Source organism: Lynx rufus, unplaced genomic scaffold (genome assembly GCF_022079265.1).
Source record: "Lynx rufus isolate CCGP_SWC_20201006 ecotype Redwood Valley unplaced genomic scaffold, mLynRuf1.p SCAF_1, whole genome shotgun sequence".
In the NCBI taxonomy this organism is placed as follows: domain Eukaryota; kingdom Metazoa; phylum Chordata; class Mammalia; order Carnivora; family Felidae; genus Lynx; species Lynx rufus.
Window position 1 is genome coordinate 67,711,397 of NW_025814823.1, and position 24,195 is coordinate 67,735,591.

The 24,195-nt window shown below is 37.7% G+C and overlaps 1 protein-coding gene across 2 annotated transcripts in view; it reads left to right on the forward strand.

The window, feature by feature from the left end:
• DNAJC3 (DnaJ heat shock protein family (Hsp40) member C3) overlaps positions 1 to 24,195 on the forward strand; it is a 90,654-nt gene that overhangs the window by 30,650 nt on the left and 35,809 nt on the right. For both annotated transcript variants that reach the window (XM_047081105.1, XM_047081115.1), the window contains 3 exons: positions 774 to 848; positions 22,273 to 22,425; positions 23,930 to 24,111. In XM_047081105.1, the coding sequence (XP_046937061.1) occupies positions 774 to 848; positions 22,273 to 22,425; positions 23,930 to 24,111 (410 nt within the window). The remainder of the gene's footprint in view (positions 1 to 773; positions 849 to 22,272; positions 22,426 to 23,929; positions 24,112 to 24,195) is intronic.

Consider the following 24,195-nt stretch of genomic DNA (forward strand, 5'->3'; position numbering starts at 1 on the left):
TTACGATGGCCAAAAAAAAAATATTGAGATAAAATTCACATATCATCAAATTCATCCTTTTTTAAAGTGTATAATTCAGTGGTGTTTTGGTGTATTCACAAGGTTGTGCAGGCATCACCACTGTCTAGTTCCAGAACATTTTTATCACCCCCAAAAGAAATCGAGTACCCATTAGCAGTCCCTCCCCATTTATGCCCTGGACTCTGGCAACCACTTTTCTTTCTGTCTGTGTGGGCTTGCCTATTTGGACATTTCATATAAATGAAATCATTCAGTATTTGTCCTTTTGTGTCTGACTTCTTTTACTTAGCATATTGTTTTCACGGTTCACCCATGTTGTAGCACGTGTCAGTACTTCATTCCTTTTAATGCTGAATAACAATAGCAATATTCCATTGTGTGTGTGTGTGTGTGTGTGTGTGTGTGTGTGTGTGCATGTCACATTTGCTTATTGATTTATTAGTTGATAGGAATTTGGGTGATTTCTACTTTTTAGCTATTGATTTGAACATCCATGTACAAGATTTGTGTGGATACATATTTTCAATTTTGGGGGATATAGCACAAAAAGTATTTTTAAAGAAGCATATTTAATGCTTAAAAATTATACACATTCATTGGTTCCAGGAATTGTTCTCAAGAGTGCCAAGTCAAATGGGCATTGGAAAAATAAATATTTCGTTAATAGTTCATTAGTGTATTTGGTTTCATTCTTTGTGTTTAAAGAAAATTTGGTAATGCGTGGTTCTCAGAATGCCCTTTCTTTTTTCTAGGCAAGATTACAGAGAGGTCACTTATTACTCAAACAAGGAAAACTTGATGAAGCAGAAGATGATTTTAAAAAAGTGGTAAGTTCAGCTTGTATTTGGCTTTATGAAGATGTTGAACTCCTTTATGAAGATGAGTGAACATGTTGGACTTATTTTTTTATATAGTAAGACATCTAGTAATAACTTTGTAGCTAAAAGGGAAAATCATTTGATTTGTATATATAAAAATCACAGTTTCTGTATTAATACATAGTGGCTGACATGAAAGAATCACTTTAAGAGTTGGAAGATAAAGTATATGGAATGAATATATAATTTTAATTCAGTTTATATAGTTCACGTGTTCTGCTTTGTTTTCCGTGAGGATCTAGAGATATCAACTGAACTATTCTAAAACTCCTCTAGATACCCCTGGGAAACACTTCATTTGATTTGAAGGAATAAGGAGACATTCTTAAAAGGGAGTTTTGTAATTTCCTGTATGGCTACTCTACAAAGTGTAGTGTTTTGAATTCATTGGGGGATGTTATAGATTACCTATAATTGAAAAATGATTTGTTGGAGAGACAGTCAAAGTCTTTATGCCCTCATGAAGCTTATTTTAAGACCTGCATTTTTGTTCCATCTGGATTTGTTTCTGAAGTGGTCTAGAAAGGGCATATATACAGTTGACCCTTGAACAAAATGGATTTGAACTGCATGGGTCCACTTTTATGTGGGCTGTATAAGTACTGTTAATGCATTTTCTCTTCCTTATGATATTCTTAATAACGTTTTCTTTTCTCTAGCTTACTTTATTGTAAGAATACAGTATATAATACGTATAACATACAGAGTATGTGTTAATTGACTATGTTATTGTTAAGGCTTCTGGTTAACAGTAGACTACTAGTAGTTTTGGGGGAGTCAGAAGTTTTATGAGGATTTGACTGCATGGGGTGGGTGGCATCGGTGCCCCTAACCCTGTGTTGTTCAAAGGTCAACTGTATAAAACCCCATTGTTCATTATTTGCATTTTTGTAGTTTATAAAAATACTTAGTTACTAGATGATAACCACTATGAAAATAAAACTGAAATTTCTAATATTTTCATAACCTCAGTATTTTGTACCCTTAGTATTTCATAACCTCAGCGTTTTCACAGTACTCAGTCATATGCAGAGAAATTAAACATTAGACTTAATTGTATTAAAATCTAATCAGCAGCTGTCTCCTGGTCTCAGTAAAACTGGATGTCCTTTTATGTTTATTTAATTTTCCTTACTACTTGGGAAGGTGCTTGAGAACAGGCTGAAGGATAGGTCGTGGGATGTGATGGCATCTGAGTCCCCAGCCTCGTTCTTATACATAGCAAGTGTTGTGAGAAATTTGTTGAATGGATGGATGAATGATAAAACATAAGAATGAGTTTCCTTCTTTTTAACAAATGCCTAAATCTATTATGTAGAATTGTTTCTCAATCACAACATTAGAGTAGCCTTTTAGGAATAACATAATTTAGAAGAAAGCTTTAGCAAAAATTAATCCTTACTGGGCATTGGATATATCCTTCTGGAAAAGTGAGTTCTTTGAATTTTGGGTATGTCTTCAGTTAATGTCTTTTCTGTGATCAATATTAAAACCTCACAGAGGGGTGGCTGAGTGGTTCTGTCAGTTGAACATCCAACTCTTGATTTCAGCTCAGGTCATGATTCCAGGGTTGTGGGATTGAGCCCTGTGTCAGTTTCCACATTGAGCATGGAGCCTGCTTAAGATGTTGTCTCTCTCCCTCCCCTTCCCCCTCCTTCTCCCCTCCCTCTCCCCCTCTCTCCTCTCTCTCTTCTTTCCTCTCTTTCCTCTCCTCTCCCTCCTCCCATCCCTTTCTCCCTCCCGCCCCCCTCCCTTGCCCTCCCCTGCATTTGCTCTCTCTTTAAAAAACAAACAAACAAAAAAACCCTCCCAAACCTCACAGAAACAAAAGGGGGACTTTCCACTTTTATTTATTTTTTAAAATTTATTCATTTAACTTCAAGTAAGTTAACATACAGTGTAGTATTGATTTCAGGAGTAGAGCCCACTTACATATGACACCCAGTGCTCATCCTAACAAGTGCTCTCCTTAATGCCCGTCATCCTTTTAGCCCATCCCCCTACCCACCTCCCCTCCAGCAGACCTCAGTTTGTTCTCTGTAGTTAAGAGTCTTATGGTTTGCCTCCCTCTCTGTTTTTATCTTATTTTTCCTTCCCTATGTTCATCTGTTGTGTTTCTTAAATTCCATGAGTGAAATCATATATTTGTCTTTCTCTGACTTATTTTGCATAGCATAACACCCTCTAGTTCTATCTACAATGTTGCAAATGGCAAGATTTCATTTCTTTTTGATGACTGAATAATATTCCATTGTATACACACACACAAACACACACACACACACACACACACACACACACACCCCACCTCTTCTTTATCCATTCATCAGTCAGTAGCCATTTGGGATCTTTCCATAATTTAGCTATTTTTGATAGTGCTGCTATAAACATTGGGGTGCATGTGCCCCTTTGAATCAGCATTTTTGTATCTTTTGGATAAATACCTAGCAGTCAAATGCTGGGTAATAGGGTAGTTCTATGTTTAATTTTTTGAGGAGTCTCCATTCTGTTTTCCAGAGTGGCTGCATTCCTACCAAAAGTGTAAGAGGGTTCCCCTTTCTCTCTTGCCAACGTCTCTTGTTTCCTGAGTTGTTAATTTGAGCCACTCTGACTGGTGTGAGGTGGTATCTCAGTGCGGTTTTGATTTGTATTTCCCTGATGATGAGTGATGTTGAACATTTGTAACTTCCTGATGAGTGATGTTGAACATCTTTTCATGTGTCTGTTAGCCATCTCGATGTGTCTGTTCCTGTCTTCTGCCCATTACTTCACTGGATTATTTGTTTTTGGGTGTTGAGTTTGATAAGTTCTTCGTAGTTTTTGGATACTAACCCTTTATCTGATATGTCATTTGCAAATATCTTTTCCCATTCTGTTGGTTGCCTTTTAGTTTTGTTGACTGTTTCCTTTGCAGTGCAGAAGCTTTTTATCCTCATGAGGTCCCAGTAGTTCATTTTTGCTTTTGTTTCCCTTGCCTCTGGAGACATGTCAAGTAAGAGGTTAACTGTGGCCAAGGTCAAAGAGGTTGCTGCCTGTGTTCTCCTATAGGATTTTGATGGTTTTCTGACTCACATTTAGGTCTTCCATCCGTTTTGAATTTATTTTTGTGTATGTTATAGGAAAGTGGTCCAAGTTCCTTCTTCTGCATGTCGCTGTCCAGTTTTCCCAGCACCATTTGAAGAGACTATCTTTTCCATTCCATATTCTTTCCTGCTTTGTGGAAGATTAATTGGCCATACATTTGTGGGTCCATATCATATCTAGGTTCTCCATTCTGTTCCAATGATCTTTGCGTCTGTTTTTGTGCCAGTACCATACAGTCTTGATGATTACTGCTTTGGAATACAGCTTGAAGTCCAGGATTGTGATGCTTCCACTTTGCTTTTCTTTTTCAACATTACTTTGGCTATTCAGGGTCTTTTCTGGTTCCATACAAATTTTAGGGTCTTTTCTGGTTCCATACAAATTTTAGGATTATTTGTTCTAGCTCTATGAAGAATGCTATTATTTTTGATGGGGATTTCATTGCACGTGTAGATTGCTTTGTAGTGTCGACATTTTAACAATATTTGCTCTTCAATCCGTGAGCATGGAATGTTTTTCCATTTCTTTGTGTCTTCTTCAGTTTCTTTCATAAGCTTTCTATAGTGTACAGAACTTACTTTTTTGGTTATTAGGTTTATTCCTAGGTATCTTAAGGCTTTTGGGGCAATCGTAAGTGGGATTGTTTTCTTAATTTCTCTTTCTGCAACCAGTTTCATTATGTTGATTTTATATTCTGTGACTTTGTTGAATTCATATATCAATTCTAGCAGTTTTTTGGTGGAGTCTTTTGGGTTTTCCACGTAGAGTATCATGTCATCTGTGAAGAGTGAAAGTTTGACTTCTTCCTTCCTTCCTTGTGTGCCTTTTATTTCTTTTTGTTGTCTGATTGCTGAGCTAGGACTTCCAATACTAAGTTGAACCACAGTGGTGAGAGTGGAAATCCCTGTTCCTGACCTTAGTGACAAAGCTCTCAGTTTTTCCCCATTGAGGATGTTACAGCTGTGAATCTTTCATATATGGCATTTATAATGCTGAGGTATGTTCCTTCTACTCCCAACTTTCTTGAGAGTTTTTATCAAGAAAGGATGCTGTATTTTGTCAAATGCTTTTTCTGCATCTATTGAGAGGATCCTATAGTTCTTTTTTTTTTTTTATTGTTTATTCGTCTTTGAGAGACAGAGAGAGACAGAGCATGAGGGGGGAAGGGACAGAGAGGGAGACACAGAATCGGAAGCAGGCTCCAGGCTCTGAGCTGTCAGCACAGAGTCCAACGCAGGGCTTAAACTCACGAACTGCGAGATCATGACCTGAGACAAAGTCGGACCCTCAAACGACTGAGCCACCCAGGTGCCCCTGAGAGGATCATATAGTTCTTATCCTTTCTTGTGTTAATGTGGTGTATTGCACTGATTGATTTGCGAACACTAAGCCAGCCCTGCAGCCCAGCAATAAATCCCATTTGATCATGGTGAATAGTGCAGTTGAGTGTCTCTTAGTTTCGGCTCAGGTCATGATCTCATGGTCCTTGGGTTCGAGCCCCGTGTCGAGCTCTGCACTGACAGCGTGGAGCCTGCTTGGGATTCTCTCTTTCTGTCCCTCCCCAACTCACGTGTGCATGCTCTCTCTCTCTCTCTAAATAAATAAATAAACTTAAAAAAGAAAATAAAAAGAGAATACTCTTTAAGAAAATGAATGGTAGAATTCCCCTGGGAGGCCATCTGGCTCAGGACTCTGGGAGATTTGTTTGTTGGGAGATTTTTTTTTTTAAAATTTTTTTTTTCAACGTTTATTTATTTTTGGGACAGAGAGAGAGACAGAGCATGAACGGGGGAGGGCCAGAGAGAGGGAGACACAGAATGGGAAACAGGCTCCAGGCTCTGAGCCATCAGCCCAGAGCCCGACGCGGGGCTCGAACTCACGGACCGCGAGATCGTGACCTGGCTGAAGTCGGACGCTTAACCGACTGCGCCACCCAGGCGCCCCTGTTTGTTGGGAGATTTTTGATAACTGATTCAGTTTCTTTGCTGGTTATGGGTATGTTCAAATTTTCTGTCTCTTACTGTTTCAGTTTTGGTAGTGCATGAGTTTCTAGGAATTTGTCCATTTCTTCCAGATTGCCTCGTGTGTTGGCATATCATTTTTCATGGTATTCTCGTACAGTTGTTTGTATTTCTGTAGTGTTTGTTGTGATCTCTTTCATTCATGATTTTATCTATTTGGGTCCTCTCTCTTTTCTTTTTTATAAGCCTGGCTAGGGGCTTATCAATTTTGTTTATTCTTTCAAGGAACCAGCCAGCATTGCCACTTTTCGATTGTTTTCTGACGGTCATACTTCTGCTAGTGCATTCTTAAAATTGCCGTTGCTATTATTATTACAGGATACTTCCATGACAGTGTGCAACTGAATTGAATGATTTTTTATTTTTAATTGAAATTTGTATTGAGATAATTGTAGATTCCCATACAGTTGTAATTAATAATACAGAGAGATCCTGTGTACCCTTTACCCAATACCTACTGTCCCCCAATGATAACATCTTGTAAAACTATAGTACGATATTACAACAAAGATATTGACATTGATACAATCTGTCTATTCAGATTTTTTTTTTTTTTTAATGTTTGTGTATTTATTTTGCAAGAGACAGCAATCGGGGGAGGGGCAGAGAGAGAGGGAGACAGAGAATTCCAAGCAGGCTCCTCACTGTCAGTGCAGAGCCAGATGTGGGGCTCCATCCCACAAATTGTGAGATTATGACCTGAGCCAAAACCAAGAATCAGATGCTCAATGGACTGAGCCACCCAGGCCTAGTGTCCGTGTCTGCGTGTGTGTTTAATTTGATACACGTTTTATTTACACCGCAGTTAACATACTCAGCACTTCTGTTGCCACAAGGATCCTTCCTGTTGCCCTTTTATAAGCACACCCACTTCCCTCACATACTGTTTTGGCCCCTCATCCACTTTCGGCAACCACTAATTTGTTACTCATTTCTTTAATTTTGACATTTCAAACATTATACATGGACAAACATTATATAACCTTTTGGCATTGACTTTTTTTTTACTCCATATAATTCCCTGGAGATTCATTCAGATTGTTGCATATATCACTTAGTTCCTTTTAATTGCTAAGTAGTCCATGGTATGTGTGTGACACTCATTCATCAATCAATGGACATTTGGGTTGTTTCCACTTTTTCACAATTATGAATAAAACTGGTATGAACTTTTTTTTTTTTTAATGCTACAAATATTCTTGCATAGGTTTTAGTGTGAACAGAAGTTTTCATTTTCCTGGGATAAATGCCTAGAAGTGCAATTTCTGGGTTGTGTCATAATTGCCTGTTTAGTTTTATATAAGGAACCACCAAACTGCTTTTCAGAGTGACTGTGCCATTTTATGTTCCTCTGCATCTTTGCCAGTATGTGGTTTTGTCACTGCTTTTTTCTTTTTAAAATTTGTTTATTTTGAGAGAGCACATGGGTGTGCCTGCTAGCAGGGGAGGGGCAGAGAGAGGGAGGGAGAGGGAGAGAGAATCCCAAGCAGGCTCCACGCAGTGAGCACAGAGGCTGACTGGGAGCTTGGTCACATGAACCATGAAATCATGACCTGAGCCAAGATCAAGAGTCGGATGCTTAACTGACTGAGCCACTCAGGTGCCCCTCTTTATGTATTTTCAATACTTTATCACATGTGTGGTCGGCAAATATGTTCTCCCTGTCCATAGCTTGTCTTTTACTATTCACAGGGTGTTTCAGAGAGAAGATGTTTTTAATTTTGATGATAATTCAGTTTATCCATTTTGCTTTTTCTTCTGCATACACTGTTTTTGGTGTCCTGTTGAAGAACTATTCTCCAAGCCTTATGTTCCGAACGTTTTCTCCTATGTTATTTTTTTTTAAAGTTTTATGGTCTTATGCTTTACATTTAAGTCTGTGTTCTATTTTGACTTAATGTTTGTGTAATGTGTGAAGTTTAGGTTGAGGTTGATTTGTTTTGCCTTTGGATATGCCATTGTTCCAGCACCATATTTTGAAAAGGCTTTCTGTCCTTCACTGAAGTGCTTTCACACCTTTAAAAATAAGACGTTTGCTGTACTTGGGTGGGTGTATTTCTGGGTTCTCTCTTCTGTTTTCTGTGTGTCTATCCCTCTGCCATTCCTGTACTCTGTTGGTGTTTTAGCTCTATAAGGAGTCTTACTAGGGAATGGAGTGATTCCTTCTCACTTTATTCTTCTCTGTCAGTATCGTTTTAGCTATTCCCTGGCCTTTACCCTTTTATGTAAATTTAGAATAAACTTCTCTATGTCTACAAAAAGCCTTGCTGATATTTTGATAGGAAAGGAATTGCAATAAGCTTAAAAGTCAGTTTGGGGAGAAATGAAATACTTATTATGTTGAGTCTTCCAATCCATGAACATAATATGCCTCCCCATTTGTTTAGGTCTTTGATTTCTTTTATCAGTGTTTTGTAACTTGCAATGTACAGATCCTGTACATATTTTGTTAAATGTATATACCCGAGTTCTTTTTTGGGTGTGGGAGGGATGATTTAAAATGGTACTGTGTTTTTTTGTTTTTTTAAAATGTTTTTTACATTTATTTATTTTTGAGAGACAGAGAGAGACAGTGTGAGCAGGGGAGGGGCAGAGAGAGAGAGTGAGATACAGAATCAGAAGCAGGCTCCAGGCTCTGAGCTGTCAGCACAGAGCCCAATGCGGGGCTCAAACCCACGAACCGTGAGGTCATGACCTGAGCTGAAGTCGGACGCTCAACTGACTGAGCCACCCAGGTGCCCCTGGTACTGTGTTTTTAATTTCATTTTTCATATTGAATAATCTTTGTGATTTTTTTTTCTTCAGGAAAGTGTTCACATATTTAAATTTGTAGAAGAAATTAAAAAAAAATTTTTTTAATGTTTATTTACTTATTTAGAGAGAGAGAGTGAGCAGGGAGGGGCAGAGAGAGAGGGAGAGAGAGAATCCCAAGCAAGCTCCACATTGTCAGCGTGGAGCCTGACGCAGGGCTCGAACCCACGAACCATGCGATCCTGACCTGAGCCAAGATCAAGAGTCAGACACTTAACCAACAGAGCCACCTCAGTTCCCCATGGGAATACAGATGGGAGGCCAAGTTAAATCTTAACACTGCAAAAGCTATGTTTAATATGTAATAACAATTTTGTTGTGTGTAATAATAATTATATTAGATTGGATTGGGTTTAGAGGAAGATACAAGTACAGAATTTATTATTTTACAGTTATTTTATGTTTCACTTGGAATAAATTGGAAATACCTGGACTTAAGATTCAGATTAATAATTAGAAAATCTGACATGTATATCTTTTGTCTGAACAGTAATTACAGTGTCCCAAGGGTGTAGGTGTTAGAGCATCATGAAATGAGAATATTGAGAAGAACTTATCAGTTAACATATGTATATAAATGATTAAATTTTAAGCATTTGGAACCTTGATTCTACTGGGAAAATGATAAAAGAATGTTATCAGATGGACAACACGAGATATAAACCCAAACCCAGTGTCTACAGTGTCCAGTCTTTCTAAATGTAAAGATGAACATTAGAACTATTCACAGGACCACTATCTCTTATGTTTAGCAAAAATAGATAACATACAGCCCAACCTTGATGAGACTTTCCAGTTTATAAATGTTACCAGTTATATAATACTGTTGACATTGCAAGTATAAATAGAACTTTTACAGAAAAATCTGGCGGTAAGTATTATGAAAGAAAAACATTTTGCCCAAAGATACTTATTGGAGTTCTATTTGTTTTGGAAACTATTAGAGAATATTGTGTCAGTATGATAGAATAATATTCATGAACAAGAATTATTTATGTTTGCTATTGATTTATAGACCTACATTACAAAATAAAGTCAATTAAAGGGCAAAATAAAAATTGTGTGTAAATGCTATTTCTGATTACAGAAAACTTTTGTGTGCTAAACTGGTATAAGTGGCAATTGGTTAAAATTTATAGTTTTTTTCTGTTTTAAAGTTGTATAAAACAAATTCTGAAGAAAAAAGACACGTTTTGGAACAAGAGGCAGGAAGGAGCGTTGGGTTTTAGATCTACTTTTGTACTTTAGCCATGGTTTGTACAGCACTCAGCATGCACGGGGCGTATTGCTAAGGACTTGAATGGATTATTTCACTTAATCGCTATTCTGCCCCTGTGGTCTGGCATACTGGTAGTCTCATTTTCAGCTGAGCAAATAGAGGTTCAGAGAAGTTTGGTGACTTGCCCAAGATTACACCAGTAGCAAGCAAGTAGGTTAGAAAATTCTAGAACCTGCATTCTTATGCACTGTACTGTTGCTCTCTGCTGTCATTAGTAATTGTATGCATGCTCTGAGGGCTATTCCTGTCGAATATGGGCACAGGACTCAAACCTGTATGTGTTTCACATGGTACAGAACATTTGTTGTTATTCGCGTTAAGAAGTGTGAGAAAACGTGTATTTGCTTATATACAGACTAAAACCTCTGGAAAGATAAGCAAGAAACTGATAACATTGGTACTTCTTGAAAGAAAGGTGATTTTGAGAAGTTCTTCCCTTCTGAGCACCTTGTTTTCCTCATTGCAAAGCATAGAAATTGTATAGATGACATCCTATCTTTAAAGTTTGGTACCATAAAGTAGATGATTTCTGGGTCTCGTTTGAAAAGATAAATTTTGTGTTATGACTGCATTTTATTTTTAGCAATTAAAGAATCCTTATTAATTTTTAAAGATTTGTGAATATAGATGATCCATAATAACTTGTTTGCTTTATATATTTTTTAGTTAAATGGACTTTTTGTGGTATTTAGGAGCATTTACGAGCCTGTTACATATAGTAAAGATTTAATCATACTAGTAAAGTGCTGTATACAACCAGGTAGATGTATTCAACTACATTTTACATAACGGAACAGAAATTTGAATATACTTAATCTCTTTTTGGGCTACAGTGAGAAACTCGTTCTTTGTTAGGTGTACAGGTTACTCTACTGTTGGAGGCTGTCCTGTAAATGAGCATCACGTCGGGTCCATACCAGCTATCCTAATCCTGATCAGTACTTTACGTGGTTTAGTTTGTCTTGGAGCCATCAGTGACTCCTGCTGTAGCCAGTGCATGTGGTCATTTGTTAGGTCAGTGAGCATTTGAGTGCATATTATTTGCAAGGCAGAATGGTAGGTGTTAGAGAATTGCTGATGAAGAAAACTAGTCTCAGCCTTTGGAGAGATTGTACTAGGGTAAGAAATAATCTGGCGAATGTGATACCATATGACAAATGTTGTGATTGAGCCCTGTGGGAACAGACAGAATGGTCACCTAACTTAGCTGGGATTTGGGAGTCTGGAGTCAAGAAAGGCCTTTTCAAAGGAGGATGTACTTGAAGTCTGAATGGTAAGAGAATGAATGAATCTGTGTTAGCAAAGTGGCTGGGAGGGCCATCCAGGCAGATGGTGAGCATCCTGTCATTTAAGAAAACGACACCTCTAGTACCACTGGAGTAGGGGTTTGAGAATGCTGGACAGGTAAGCAGGGGTCTGATTGCAGAGAGGACATATGTAGTGCTGGGACCTGGGTGTGTGTTTGTTCATTCGTTTAATAGCCATGGAAGGTTTATGCTGGGAATGTCATGATCAGGGTTTTGCTTCAGTAAAACCCAGACTACTCTGCAAAATGGGTTGGAAGAAGATGAAAGTGGAAGTAAACAGTCTGATAATTAAGCTGTTGCAGTAAGTAGTCCAAGTGTGACTTTATGGAGGCCAAAGATTAGGCTGGAGTAGGTGGGGATTGAGAGAAATAGGTGGACATTTAGGAGGTTGGATCAAGAGAGATGCAGTGATTGTGCTAAGGGAGAAGGAACAATTAGGTATGATGCCCAGGTTTCTGGATTGTTCAAATTGGTTACATGTCCATGCTATTCCCTCAGATAGAAACTCAGAGAACAATTATTTAGGAGAGAAGGATGGGTAGAGAAAATATGCCTGTCTTATACTTTTTTTTCCTCAAGTTTTTATTTTAATCACTTAGTGCTCATCACAAATGCACACTCCTTAATCCCCTTAATCACCCACCTACCCCGCCCCCATCCCCTCTGGTGACCATTAGTTTGTTCTCTGTAGTTAAGAGTCTGTTTCTTAGTTTCTTTTTCCCCTTTGCTCATTTGTTTTGTTTTTTAAACATCTTTTTTAAAAAAATTTATTTATTTTGACAGAGAGAAAGCATGAGAGTGAGCGGGGGAGGGGCAGAGAGAGAGAGGGAGAGAGAATCCCAAGCAGGCTCCGTGTTGTCAGTGCAGAGCCCTATGTGGGGCTTGATCCCACGAACTGTGAGATCATGACCTGAGCCAAGACCAAGAGTGGGACACTCAACCGACTGAGCTACCCAGGCAGTCCTGTTTCTTAAACATCTTCTTTATCCTTTGATTAATCGATGGACACTTGGGCTGCTTCCATATCCTGGCTATTATAAATAACACTGCTATAAATATAGGAGTGCATGTGTCCCTTTGAATTAGTGTTTTTGTATTCTTTGGGTAAATACCCAGTAGTGTGATTGCTGGGCCATAGGGTAGTTCTATTTTTAACTTTCTGAGGAAACTCCATTCTGTTTTTCAGAGTGGCTGCACCAGTTTGCATTCCCACCAACAATGCAAGAGGGTTCCCCTTTCTCTGCATCCTCGCCAACACCTATTGTTTGTTGCGTTGTTGATTTTAGCCATTCTGACAGGTGTGAGGTATAGTTTTGATTTGCATTTCTCTGACAGTGAGTGACGATGAATATCTTTTCATATGTCTGTTGGCCGTCTGTATGTCTTCTTTGGAGAAATGTCTGTTCATGTCTTCTGCCCATTTTTAAATTGGATTATTTGTTTTTGGGTGTTGAATTTTATAAGTTCTTTACATATTTTAGATACCCTTTATTGGATATGTCTTTTGTAAGTATCTTCTCCCAATTTGTAGGTTGCCATTTAGTTTTTGTTGATTGTTTCCTTTACTGTATAGAAGCTTTTTATTTTTTAAATTTGTTTTATTTTTTAAAGTTTTTATTTTAATTTCCATTAGTTAACTTACAGTGTTATATTGGTTTCAGGTGTACGATATAGTAATTTAGCACTTCCACACATCACCGTGTAGTCATCACAACAAGTGCAGAAGCTTTTTATTTTGATATAGCCTCAATAGTTTATTATTGCTTTTGTTTTCCTTGCCTCAGGAGACATATCTAGAAAAAAGTTGCTCAGCTGATGTCAGAGAAATTACTGCCTGTGCTCTCTTCTAGGATTTGTATGGTTTCAGGTCTTACATTTAGGTCTTTAATCCATTTTGAATTTATTTTTGTGTATAGCGTAGGAAAGTGGTCCAGTTTCATTCTTCCACATGTTGCTATCCAGTTTTCCCAACACCATTTGTTGAAGAGACTTTTTCATTGAAGAGTCTTTCATTGGATGGTCAAAGATTAATTAATTGATGATATAATTGTGGGTTTATTTCTGGATTTTGTATTCTGTTCCCTTGATCTATATATTTCTATTTTTGTGCAAGTACCATGCTGTTTGATTACTACAGCTTTGTGATATAGCTTGAAGTCTGGAATTGTGATGCCTCCAACTTAGTTGTTTTTTTTTTTTTTTTTCCTCTTTAAGATTGCTTTGGCTATTCCAGGTCTTTTGTAGTTTCATACAAATTTTAGGATTGTTCTAGTTCTGTGAAAAATGCTGTTGGTATTTTGATAGAGATTGCATTAAATGTGCAGATTGCTTTGGGTAGTATAGATATTTTAACAGTGCCCTCCAATCCATGAACATGGAATGTCTTTCCATTTCTTTGCATCATCTTCAGTTTCTTTCATCAGTGTTCTATAGTTTTCAGAGTACAGGTCTTTCACCTCTTTGGTGAGGTTTATTTCTGGGTATCTTACCATTTGGGGTACAGTAGTAAATGGGATTGTTTTCTTAATTTCTTTTTCTGCTGTTTCATTACTGATGTATAGAAGTGCAACAGATTTCTGTAGAGTAATTTTGTATCCTGCGACTTTACTGAATTTGTTAATCAGTTCTAGCAGTTTTTTGGTAGAGTTTTTCAGGTTTTCTGTATATAATATCATGTCAGCTGCAAATAGGGAAAGTTTGACTTCTTCCTTATAGATTTTTATGCCTTTTATTTCTTTTTGTTGTCTGATTGCTGTGGCTAGGATGTCCAGTGATATATTGAATAGAAGTGGTGAGAGTGGACATCCTTGTCTTGTTCCTGACCTTAGGGGAGGGGCTCTCCATTCTTCCTCATTGAGGGTGATGTTTGCTGTGGGTTTTTCATATATGGTCTTTATTATGTTGAAGTCTGTTCCCTTTAAACCTATTTTGTTGATGGTTTTTATCGTGAATGGATGTTGTACTTTGTCAAATGCTTTTTCTGCATCTGTTGAAAATGATCATATGGTTTGATGCTCTTATTCTTTTTTTTTTTTTTTAAGTTTACTTATTTTTGAGAGAGACAGAGACAACATGAGTGGGGGTGGCAGAGAGAGAGGGAGAGTGAGAGAGAATCCCAAGCAGGCTCTGTGCTGACCTGAGCTGAAACCAAGAGTTGGATGTTTAACCCACTCAGCCAGCCAGGCGCCCCCGACTCCCTTATTTTTATAAAAATATCCTGGAGCGCCTGGGTGGCTCAGTTGGTTAAGTGTATGACTTCGGCTCAGGTCATGATCTCATGGTTAGTGAATTTGAGCCCTGTGCTGACAGCTCAGACCCTGGAGCCTTCTTTGGATTCTGTGTCTCCCTCTCTCTCTGCCCCTTCCCTGCTCATGCTCTGTTTCTCTCTCAAAAATAAAAAATAAACATTAAAAAAAATGTTTTAAAAATTTTCCTGATTCTCAGCAACTTGTTTTATTTAATAATTTGTGATCTATAAATTCTTCCTTCTTATCAACTTCAAGATACAGTAAATGCACTTTAAACTCATCTGTTTTGGGACTTTGGTGTTTTATCTTTTCCTTATTTATCTTTGCTATCAATGCTTTGGGTTTAAGTGAGAAATCTTTAGATCAAGGCAGTGTTCCATGTGATCCAAATACAGTGAAGGTAATGATCAGTTTAAATGTTTATTTCATATTTCGGTATTTTTTATTTTGATGAAATTGGCAACTCACATTTTGTTTTTGGTGAGAAGCCATATTATTAGATAAATATCAGTGCCAATTGCAATTTAATTTTTAATTTAAGTACAAAGCTTTGGTGTGATTTTTAATAAATAAACTCTTCATTGGTAGTTTGTGTTACTTGAAAACAAACTACCATAAATCTACCAAATGCATCAATATAACTTTAGGCATTGTTTTTTCCATCTTTAATCTTTTAGTACAGAAAGAATGATTGTGGTGCCTCAAGTTAACTAAATCAGAAATAACCAAAGTTAAAAAAAAATACTAAGTATTATGAACTAGGAAGAAAAGGGAGCAGTACTTTTAAAGGCATGAAATAAATTTAGTTATAATTTAATATAAAGATAGCAATGTGTGCTATAGCTTGCTACAGTTGCTCTCTTTTTCTTTGAATCAGAAATAATGCTATATATGGGTAATAGTATAAATATGCCATAATTCATCAGATATAAGGAGCTATCAATTGTAAGACATGTTATTATTTTATGCTGTATTAAAAGAATATATGCTGCTGGTTAATAATGCCTTCTTATAACTTAATATTTTTATTTTGTGCTTATAGAAAGAGCTATTTGAGACTAAGACACAAGTTTTTATTATCACACTGCTCTGCTCATTGCCTTTCTGTTATACATTAACTTCATGAAGACTTTGGCAGTTAAAACCTGTATGTATAGTACCAACGGTGTTAATAACTGGAGTCAAGCGTGCTAGACCATTTTTGTGCATATGCAGTCATGTTGATGGGCTGATGGTAAGACTCATTCCACTGAGAGAAATCAAAGTATGCTTTATCACCTTGCTTTAGATGTGAGGCAGAAAGGGAAGAGGGAAGGATGAGGCTTAAAAGATAGCAGCAGTAAAATGGAGTTGGACTCCTAATTACATCAAGGAAAGAGGAATCTAACATCCTAAATAATAAGAGGAACCATTTTTAAAAAAAATTTTTTTTAACGTTTCATTTATTTTTGAGACAGGGAGAGACAGAGCATGAACAGGGGAGGGTCAGAGAGAGGGAGACACAGAATCTGAAACAGGCTCCAGGCTCTGAGCTGTCAGCACAGAGCCTGACGCGGGGCTCAAACTCACGGAGTGCGAGACCATGACCTGAGATGAAGTCGGCCGCTTAACCGATGGAGCCACCCAGGCGCCCCAAGAGGAGCCATTTTTGAACAGCATGGGATGGTGACAGTGACAGTGGCAGTGGGTTGGGAATGGGACGTGGAATTCTTCTTAGTGAAACGCTGTTAAGATGTCTTGCTGGAGATGTAAGGTGGGCAGTTGCATGTTTGGCATCAGCGTACATGTAAGAGGGAGCGGTTAAGAATGTAGGCTCTGGGGGCGCCTGGGTGGCGCAGTCGGTTAAGCGTCCGACTTCAGCCAGGTCACGATCTCGCGGTCCGTGAGTTCGAGCCCCGCGTCAGGCTCTGGGCTGATGGCTCAGAGCCTGGAGCCTGTTTCCGATTCTGTGTCTCCCTCTCTCTGCCCCTCCCCCGTTCATGCTCTGTCTCTCTCTGTCCCAAAAATAAATAAACGTTGAAAAAAAAAAAAAAAATTAAAAAAAAAAAAAAAAAAAAAAAAAAAAAAAAAAAAGAATGTAGGCTCTGGAAGTGACTTTGAGCCATAGTTTCCTCCTGTGTAAAATGGAGATAATCCAAAATGCCCTTTAGGGCTTTTGGTTTAGCTTTAGAATATTGCCTGAAACCTAGAGAGGACTCAGTAAATGTTTTCTGCTGTCATGATTGATCTTCATCATCACCATCATCCAAAAACATGGGCTTTGGAGATACAGACCTTAGTTGGAAAGTAAGCAAGACTTCTGGCAAGTTACATAATCATTCAATTTCTTTATCTAAAGTTGGGGTAGTAATATCTAGCTCATGGGTAATAGTATAAATGAAAAAAGAAAGATAGGCATGCAATGTAGGCATTAAGGCATATGTCCTGTTTTTTAGCAGTTTATACTTTAGTTGGAGGAAATAAGCGCTAAATATGTAAAAAATTAATAGCACAGAGATATTTATAAGAAGTGACATATAAGTTTGGATAAAACGATAAGATTAAGAATTAAGAACACGACTAGAAGTTGGGAGACCCACCTCACTTTTTCTCCTGATTAGCTGTGTGATGTTGGGCAAGTTATCATTATCCTGTCAATACTGTGAGACTCAGTATTTTCATTTACAAAGTGCGAGTTGATTGGGCAGGATGATTTCTTAGGTTACTTCCTTGTTAAGAGTTTCTTACGTGATTTCGGCATTTAGAGAGAAGCGATTACTACCATAGTATGGAACAGTTAGGGAGGCTAGGAGGAGATGGGACATGAAAAGGGTGTTGGTTTGATGAAAATTGTGTGAGGGAACAAGAGAGTTTTGGAATCTTGAAGATACCTTTTTTCTTGTGTTATAATTGTGAGAAATTAGCCTATCCTCACATTTCCATGTTTCATTTCTGGTAGGTTTTATTTACGAATTTCACAAATATTTGAATTTATATTTTGTCAGGTTCATTGAACGTTCTTGCTCGTTTTCCTTGTACGTGCTGCGTCCCTCTAGGGCAGCAGTTCTTAGGATGGCTCTCAGGATCCCATTATACTAGTCAATATGGAGGCCTCCAGAGACCTTTTGTTTAGCAATATTTACGGGATTAGAAGTTAATTTTAGAAATTAAAAAATACTTATTAATTTAAAAGTAACAAACCCATTATGTTAATATAGATTTTTTTTGCATGCAACCTAACTATATTTTCAAAAACAAAAAGTTTAATGAGATAAGTTTTACATTTTTACAAATCTCTTTAATATGTGGCTTACTTGAAGACCATCAGATTCCCAGATCTGGTTTATATTTTGGTTGAAGTACTATTGAAGAAAATGTGGTTTATACATATAAGCAGTTGGAAAAGGAAGAATGTTTTAATAGTCTTTTTATATAATTGTGGATACTCTTCGATGTTACACCAAAACTCCAGTAGTTGTTATTGGTTAGTTGCAATGTGGACTCTGAAATCCTGCCAGTGAACTTGTAGTACTCTGTCATAATGAAATCCATTAGTTTAGGCTGCACTTTGAATGGGTACTTTGTCTTTTATCCATATGTGTTTTGGCCCCACAGACCCCTGAAAGAGTATTAAGGATTCCCAAGGGTCCCTGGATCATACACTGAGAATCACTACTATAGGATATATACCTAAGAGGATAATTGCTACTTTGAAAGTTATGGGCATTTTAAAGCTGGCCAGTTTGGCACTGTCTCGTTAAGTGGTTATTCCAATTTATATTCCCACCAGCAGTTTAGGGGGGTTCTATGAGCCCCATAACTTCAATACCACTTGGTATCAGTAGTATTTTTGCTGGCTTGGTTGGTATAAGAAATGCAACTTTACATCTTTTGTGTCTATTTCTCTTAGATTCTATTTATCCAACTGTTTCTTTTGTGTCAGTGAAGATAGTCCTTAAGAATATCTTTTTCTCTTGGTCATTACTTCACGAATTTCAACATCCATGCTTACTAAGGTTTATAGGTAATCAATATCTTTAGCTTCCTCCAGAAAATTACAGGGGCCTTAGAATACTTTAACTCAATCACCTACTCCCTGGCTTGGATATAATTATTTTTCAAAAATTGGGGCTTTTTATTGACATTCAAATTAGTATTACTTTTGTATAGATCCCTTAAAGACTTAGGAAAGAATTGGTGAAGGCAAATTCTAGGAGTTGCTAGAGAATATTGCAATATACCTCAAATATTACATATTTTTCCATGTTATCAAATAGTAACAAATTAAAAATGTAAACTTGTGCTACTTACCTCTTAAAACCATAATTAAATTTAATAGAATTGGAAGATTAATTTCTTGAGCAACAGGCAGTTTGGTGAATATATTTTATGCTAAAGTCTAATTTTATTTTGACCTTGAGTCAAATTAAGGTTTTATTATTCTGGGACTTTAATTGTAAAGGCATCCAGTTCAAGTTGGCTGGTATGGAATGCAATGATAAATAAATTGAATGGCCTTTTAAAGTGTGTATTATGTCTTGCATCCTGTCCTCATTATGAATTTATATATTCTAGAAAGTTCAAAAAAGGAGCTTGGAATTTTTATTAGCATTTTTTGGAATACTCGCTATGTGGTGGTCCTTTTGATTTCTCAATGACTGCTCCTCAGGGTGTAAGCATTATTATTCCCCTTTTATTGGTGAAGAAAATGCAAATAATATACAGATAGTAAGTGATAAAGCCAAGGTTTGGGCTGAGGGTTTGTTTTTTTCCCCATTTAGATTTTATTTTAAAACATTAATGGTAGAAAATCTGTTTGGAAATATTCACAACCTGGCCATTGAAAAATGGTAAAACCACTATATTAGTTCTCTGTTGCTGCTTAACAAATTACTCAAAGTTAGCAGCTTAAAGCTTCCTACCTTTGTGATCTTACAGTTCATGGGGTCAGGAATCTGGGCAGGTTTAGCTGGGTCCTCTGCCCCAGGGTCTCTCCTAGGCTACAGTTAAGGTGTCAGATAGGCTTGCAGTATTATCTGAAGATTTGGCTGGTGAAGGGACTACTTCCAAATTCACTTTGTTGTTGGCAGGATGTAATTCCTCTTGAGCTGTTAGGTTGAGGCCTTTGTTTTTTCTGAGTGTCAGCCAGAGGCTTCCCTTGGTTCTTTCTTTTGTGGGTCTCCCCATAAAGCATCCCACAGCAGGCAGCTTGCTTCGTCAGAGTGAACAGGTGAGAAGGCAAGAGATGCCAGCAAGAGAGTGAGTGCTAGCAAGATGGAGGTCACAGTGTTTTGTACCTAACTAAGGAAGTGATGTCCTGTCACCTTTGTCACATTCTGTTTCTTAAAAGGAGTAGGAGAGGGGATCACACAAAGGTATGAATTCCAGGAGCCTGGGGGTCTTTTGGGGCCATCTTAGAAGTCTGCCCACCACCACTACCAACCTGTAGTTTTCATTTGAAATCCCAGAAATGGGAGTGTATTTAGATTAGATTAGAGAGCAGCTCACCCCTTTTAATAAGCCCCCCATCCCATAGCTATTACGGGTTTATATCCAAAAGCTCAGTGATCGCAGTAAACGGTAAGAAATAAGAAATAGAATATTGTCATAGGTAGCGGTTTGGTTGAAAGGGTCTGAAATACGAAACACTAAAGAAAGAGAAGGGATATCAAGAAATGTGAAAAAAGGAGAGGGAAATGCTAGCAGGGTCCAATCCCTACATGTAAATATCTTGGAGGAGCCCGGCCTGTGGTAAGAGTGAAAATTTTCATCTCCTTTAACCCTCTTTGAAAGTCCTCAGGGTTACAAGTAAGTCCTTAGTCTCAGACTCCTTTCTTCCCTCCTTGCAAGAATCTCCTTGCAAGAATCTCCTCCCTCCCCTAGTTCCCTCCAGCCTCAAAGAGCTCCAGACCTGACCTCACCCCCTCTTTCTCATTCCCATTCCCATTGTCTGAGCACCAAGTGAGCCTGAGCTCCATCCTCAATCTCAGGCTTTAGGACTTTACCTGCTCTCACCTTCCAGCAAGAAAAATTGTGTGGTAGAGATTAGACTGTAAAGTTTGAGAGAGAAAAGGGACAAATTCCATACAAGAGGCAATCTCTAATCCATTCTAATGTATCCTATTCAAAAAGGAGTGGTAGTATACGTACAGGAAACAAGTTATCAATAAACTACTTTTACCAAGAGCAAAGTGATAGTGCCTGCACATTTTCCTCCTTCCAGTGTGGTCTGGCAGAAGTATTCAAGACCAGCCCGAAGATGATGAAACAGTCATAGATAAACATGCCACGGCCTCTCAGCAGCTCCCTTCAGCTGGATAATTCAGTCATGAAGGGACAGTCCTTGCCAGAGCAAGCTGAGGTTGTGAGTTCCTAGTTACCTATGAATACTTAGAGTCCTGTCCATTCCTTCAAAGCTAAGGATTAAACAGACAAAACAGAATACCTTAAGTATCCTGAAAACCAAATGGAGAAATGTAGAGCCTCTACCAAGAAATAATATGCTCAAGGTTTCTCATGTGGAGTGTTCTCTCCTACCAGGTAGCTAGTAGGGTGTTTTTTTAAAAAAATGAATCCACTAAAAGGAGAAGCAGTATTATTGGTCAGTCGAAGGAGAGACATTTCTAGAAATAATCTCCCATTGGCACTACCTCACCCCAAATTGGAACCCATCAACTATGATTCCCATCTTGGTAAGAATATTAGATTTCAGAAGTTATTACATATAAACTATAATTGCCATGAAAAAAGTCCCCCCCTCACCCAAGTCAATAGCTTTTAAATGTAGGCACTCAATTTTTCTAAGCCATTAAGGTTAAGATTTTCCATATGGAGGAAGAAATTGTTCAGAGTCCCTGTGCCTAGGCTGGGCTGGGAGCAAGAATGAACTGTAAGCAGACACAAGGGATCTTAAAAGTTTGACAGAAATGGCCTAAAACTGTGGTAGCGGTCACATACTTGGTACATTTGTTAAAAATCAGAATCACATACTTAAAATGCATGAATTTTATGGTATAAATTATACCTTTATAAAGTTATTAAAAAAGAGAGACAATGTGTACATGTCTTAAAACTCCATTAGAAGCCTTGTGATAAAGTATTACTCTAATTTCCCCCCATAAATTCTTCCTTACTCATTACACCTTATCCCCTCTGGTGCCAAATCTTTGTTCTATAACCTCTAAAAAATACTGCCATCTCCTCAGTTTCCCTATGTTTTTCATTATTTTGGTAAAATCATTTTATTCTTAAAAATACACATTTAGGATATAGAACTAGAAGGCCCACTACATGAAACTCTCATTACTCCGCAGAGCTTAACCTAAGAGTGAGGAGGGTGCTCTCCTTACTTCATTCATCTCTGCTCTTTCACAGTCCTAAGTGTGTTTGCATCCTAGGAAGGTGCGGGGACCATAGGTCATTTCACAGCTCGCTCCTGTGTACCTTACAAATGGAGGTAAAGGTGCTCTCATGCTGGTCAGCCCTGGGGGCAAGTTCTTGCACAAGCCAGTTTTGCCAACGTCTCTTACCCTTTTTTCCCCTGATGAATTTAAGTATTTACGATGGTCAGATCGTTGTGTGTACTATGGGTATTAGATTTAAGAGATTAAAAACCCTGCTTAATTTCTCTTCTCATTCTTATAGCTCAAATCTAATCCAAGTGAAAATGAAGAAAAGGAAGCCCAGTTTCAACTTGTGAAATCTGATGAAATGCAGCGTTTGCGCTCACAAGCGCTTGATGCTTTTGAAAGCTCAGATTATACTGCTGCTATAACCTTCCTTGATAAGATTTTAGAGGTAAGTTTCTTAGACATTGCAGCTGGCAAGCCTGACACATGCTGTGTTTTACTCTGAGGCACATTCATGCACTTTGACATGTTATGTATCACAAGCAACCTAGAGAGGATAAGATCACATTGGTCCTTGGGCTTTTAGCTCTTAAGTGAGAGATGGTGTTTATGTAGAACAAAATTTGGAACTGGAGTTTGCAGTAAATGTACTCGATGTGCTGTGGAATGGGAGTTACACATTTTTATACATTGCTTGCTTTACTGTTTTTGTTTGATTTTGCATGGGGGGGTGGAGAGAATTCTAGAAGTTAGATAAAGGGGGTGAAAGATGAAAGAACTGGTTGAAGAAAAAGGAAAAGTAATGTTTCAGGGGAAGAAGGTTTAGAGTGAGAAGTCTATAGGGAAGAAGCAGATGGAATGTTGACAAGCCCCAGAGGTCAAGACAAGAGCTCAGTCTATAGTTTCCTTGCCTCTGAAGGACTTAATGACAGATGGTTTCAGAAGGAAGTCTACTGAGATATTCAAGTAGGAGCAATCCTAATTCTTGTTTATTTATCATTTTCATGGCACTTTGATGTACAATTGCATTTAATCATGGCAGGAAACTTAACGTATGTAGAGTAGGTGCTTCTTTGATAATTTTATAGAGGAAATTGTGTGATACAGTCGAGTGGAATTCATGTTTTATTAAATTATTTTGTTTATGATTTGTTAAGGAAACATAAAGTTATAATTTTTATCTTCCAGGACTTAGATAACCATTTTTACCTACTTGATTAGCCAAGATATTTAATTTATGTACGTGTTGATTTTGGTATCTAAAATATGTGAAAAGTTGATATGACCTTAGAACAGCTCTAAGAAATGTGTAAAGATACTTCCACAGGCCCTATTGGTGACCTTTTGGGTTTACATTTTTAAAAAAAACTCATGCATTTATAAACATTTTGACAAAGTGGAAATGGTGAAGCCTCCACCTTCTCACATTGTTCTCCTCTTTTCTTTGTTTTTGTGGTATGAGAATTTAATTTCAAGGAGACAACATTTTACAAAAGAGAGTTCTATTTAGTTATTAGTAGAATAGAAGTATTTTGCAGGTTTAGAACCTAGATTTTATGTTTTGGAACTAGAAATTAGAATTGTTGATTAAGTACAAAAACCTGACTAAAGAATATTCTTTTCAAAATCAGATGTGCTTCACTGGGAGCAGCCTTCTAATAGTAATGCCATGTATTCTTATTTTCAGAGTTTTAAAATTATATAATTGAAGGAAGTAGGAAAGGGGCCTTCTTAGCGTATACATCCCTTCCCCCATTAGAATTGAAGATATCCTTGGAGAAATTATTTTGTCGCATCTGAATTGTATCAGCCTTTTTAATACTTTACGATATAGAAATCACAGTAATTGAAGATGGTTTCATGTTGATAAGTGTGTCAGCAAACTACGCGGGATGAAGTATGAGTGTGCATAGTTTACTGCTTCTTAAAGTCTAGTTCTCTTGTTTCTCAAGGTTTGTGTTTGGGATGCAGAACTACGGGAACTTCGAGCTGAATGTTTCATAAAAGAGGGGGAACCTAGGAAAGCGATAAGTGACTTAAAAGCTGCATCAAAGTTGAAGAATGATAATACTGAGGCTTTTTATAAAATCAGCACACTGTACTATCAACTAGGAGACCATGAACTGTCCCTCAGGTCAGCTCTAGTGACATACACATCTCGTCCTCATCCTCTTTTCACTGTTGGCAGTAAGATGATAATCCCATTTTTAAAGACTTT